This window comes from Piliocolobus tephrosceles, chromosome 17 (assembly GCF_002776525.5).
Source record: "Piliocolobus tephrosceles isolate RC106 chromosome 17, ASM277652v3, whole genome shotgun sequence".
NCBI lineage: Eukaryota > Metazoa > Chordata > Mammalia > Primates > Cercopithecidae > Piliocolobus > Piliocolobus tephrosceles.
The window spans coordinates 53,961,558-53,965,049 of record NC_045450.1 but is presented as its reverse complement, the minus strand read 5'-3'; the positions used below and the strand labels follow the sequence as shown (position 1 = coordinate 53,965,049).

Sequence of the window (3,492 nt, the reverse complement as noted above, 5' to 3'; positions counted from 1 at the left end):
TTTGTAATTGTTTTCTGTTGTTGTTGTTGTTTTTTTTTTTTTGAGACGGAATCTCGCTCTGTCGCCAGGGCTGGAGTGCAGTGGCCGGATCTCAGTTCACTGCAAGCTCCGCCATCCGGGTTCCCGCCATTCTCCTGCCTCAGCCTCCGGAGTAGCTGGGACCACAGGCGCCCGCCACCTCGCCCGGCTAGAGTTTTTTGTATTTTTTGGTAGAGACGGGGTTTCACTGTGTTAGCCAGGATGGTCTTGATCTCCTGACCTTGTGATCCGCCCGTCTCAGCCTCCCAAAGTGCTGGGATTACAGGCTTGAGCCACCGCGCCCGGCCCTGTTTTTTTTTTTTTTTTTTTTTTTTTGAGATGAAGTCTTGCTCTGTCACCCAGGCTGGAGTGCAGTGGCGCAATCTCAGCTCACTGCAACCTCCGCCTCCCGGGTTCACACCATTCTCCTGCCTCAGCCTCCCGAGTAGCTGGGACTACAGGCGTCCACCACCACGCCTGGCTAATTTTTTTATATTTTTAGTAGAGACAGGGTTTCATTGTGTTAGCCAGGATGGTCTTGATCTCCTGACCTCATGATCCACCCGCCTCAGCCTCCCAAAGTGCTGGGATTATAGGCGTGAGCCACTGCGCCCGACTAATTGTTTTCTCTTAACTGCACACCCTTCAGGCTGAATGAGGGAGTGCTAAACAGATGCCTTAGGAAGGGACCATGAAGACCCAAGTGACCAGCACCATAAAGCAACCCCAAGGGTCAGCATGCTGCCAGCATTCAAGAGGCAGCAGGGACACCTGCCGGAAGACCTGGGCATGGCTCTGGGTGCCTGGCCCTGCCTGCCTCCTCCATGTCCTTGGAGCCAGGTCTATGGCAGGACCACAATCTTCTTCTCCAGCTTCTGTGGAGGGAACAGGAAGTTTTTCATGATGTCATCCAGCTCTTCTAGGGCCAACTGGGCATGGAGCTTGGCCACGTCATCGGGCTCCAGACGCACCACGTGCTTCAGCAGGTGGTAGAGATCCTTGAGGACGGCGCTCAGCACCTGCACGAGAGAGAGAGCCGTGACCACCTGTCTACTGTGCCGGCATTTCTCAGTACGACTGAACTGCCCTCTCCTCCTGCCTGAGGAGATCTGTGAGGACATCCACAGACTTCCTGAAGATAATGTGGCTGGGTGCAGTGGTTCATGCCTGTAATCCACACTGTGGGAGGCCAAGGCAGGCGGATCACCTGAGTCCAGGAGTTTGAGACCAGCCTGGGAAATGTGGCAAAACCCCACCTCTACAAAATATACAAAAATTAGCCGGGTTTGGTGGCGCATGCCTGTAGTCCCAGCTATTCAGGAGGCTGGGGTTGGGAGTATCATCTGAGCCTGGGAGGTCAAGGCTGTAGTGAGCCACGATTGTGCCACAACACTCCAGCCTGGGCGGGAAAAAAGAAAAAAAAAAAAGAAGATAATGCATGGCAATCTTGGGTTAGAGAAGGAGGTAGGGGTGGTGCTGGCCCTTGTACTGAGATAGGTTTCCCATTGTGTGTATCACTCACCCCATGCCTAGTTACATGGCCTTGGGGCTTCTGCTCCCCTTTACTCCCAGGCCCAATCATAGTTCCCAGACTCCTTTTTTTTTTGTTTTTTTTTTTTTTGAGACGGAGTCTCGCTCTATCGCCCAGGCTGGAGTGCAGTGGCCGGATCTCAGCTCACTGCAAGCTCCGCCTCACGGGTTTACGCCATTCTCCTGCCTCAGCCTCCCGAGTAGCTGGGACTACAGGCGCCCACGACCTCGCCCAGCTAGTTTTTTGTACTTTTTAGTAGAGACGGGGTTTCACCATGTTAGCCAGGATGGTCTCGATCTCCTGACCTCGTGATCCGCCCGTCTCGGCCTCCCAAAGTGCTGGGATTACAGGCTTGAGCCACCGCGCCCGGCCCCCAGACTCCTTTATTCAGTCCCAAAGCACAGCAGAGACCTCAGGACCACAGACAGGCAAGACTGCCCAGATATGGTTCCTCCCAGAGCAAATGATTACCAGCATTTTTTCCTCCCCAGCTCCCCATAAAGCCCTCTGCCGCCACCCACAGAACAGACAACTATCTTACCAAACCCAGGAGGCTTTTTTTTTTTTTTTTGGAGACAGAGTCTCACTCCGTTGCCAGGCTGGAGTTCGGTGGCATGATCTCAGCTCACTGCAACCTCCACCTCCTGGGTTCAGGCAATTCTCCTGCCTCAGTCTCCTGAGTAGCTGGGACTGCAGGTGCATGCCATCACACCCAGCTAAATTTTGTATTTTTAGTAGAGACGGGGTTTTACCATGTTGGCCAGGATGGTCGAAATCTCTTGACCTCATGATCTACCCGCCTTGGCCTCCCAAAGTATTGGTATTACAGGCATGAGCCACCGTGCCTGGCCTAGGAGGCTATTTATTGAGCAATCATGCCTTTCCTTGCTCCTACTTTTAAAATCTGTCACCAGGCCGATGCAGTGGCTCACGCCTATAATCCCAGCACTTTGGGAGGCCAAAATGGGTAGATTACTAGAGATCAGGAGTTAGTGACCAGCCTGGCCACCATGGTGAAACCCCGTCTCTACCCAAAATACAAAAATTTGCCATTTGTAGTCCCAGCACTTTGGGAGGCTGAGGCGGGTGGATCACAAGGTCAGGAGTTTAAGACCAGCCTGGTAAACACAGTGAAACCCTATTTCTGCTAAAAATACAAAAAATTAGCTGGGCATGGTGGCAGGTGCCTGTAATCCCAGCTACCCGGGAGGATGAGGCAGAAGAATCACTTGAACCCAGGAGGCGGAGGTTGCAGTGAGCTGAGATCAAGCCACTGTACTCCAGCCTGGGCAACAGAGTGAGTGAGATTCTCTCCAAAAAAAAAAAAAAAAGTCTACTACTACAGTTTCCATTTTTCATGAGCAATGCTCCGATTTTATGGTCTGATATGGAATTAGGAGGGTGTGAAAAGTACCTACTCACAGGAGCTCCTACTTCCCCAAAAAATCCTCCCGACTTGGGAGCTAGAACTTCTAGCAAGAAACAGGTTTGAAAGGAACAGGGAAACAAAAATAAGGGGACTGAGGCCGGGTGCGGTGGCTCAGGCCTGTAATCCCAGCACTTGGGAGGCCAAGGTGGGTGGATCATTTTAGGTCAGGAGTTTGAGACCAGCCTGGCCAACAAGGTGGAACCCCGTCTCTACTAAAAATTAGCAGGTGTGGGCCGGGCGCGGTGGCTCAAGCCTGTAATCCCAGCACTTTGGGAGGCCGAGACGGGCGGATCACGAGGTCAGGAGATTGAGACCATCCTGGCTAACACGGTGAAACCCCGTTTCTACTAAAAAATACAAAAAACTAGCCGGGCGAGGTGGTGGGCACCTGTAGTCCCAGCTACTTGGGAGGCTGAGGCAGGAGAATGGCATAAACCCAGGAGGTGGAGCTTGCAGTGAGCTGAGATCCGGCCACTGCACTCCAGCCTGGGCGACAGAGCGAAACTCCGTCTCA

The 3,492-nt window shown here is 52.8% G+C and overlaps 1 protein-coding gene across 2 annotated transcripts in view; it reads right to left on the bottom strand.

The window, feature by feature from the left end:
• Nucleotides 1-518: 518 nt before the first annotated feature.
• Nucleotides 519-3,492, bottom strand: part of TANGO6 (transport and golgi organization 6 homolog) — a 264,852-nt gene continuing 261,878 nt past the window's right edge. For both annotated transcript variants that reach the window (XM_026456487.2, XM_026456488.2), the window contains exon 18: nucleotides 519-1,037. In XM_026456487.2, coding sequence (XP_026312272.1) covers nucleotides 861-1,037 — 177 coding nt within the window. In that variant the 3' untranslated portion in view covers nucleotides 519-860. The remainder of the gene's footprint in view (nucleotides 1,038-3,492) is intronic.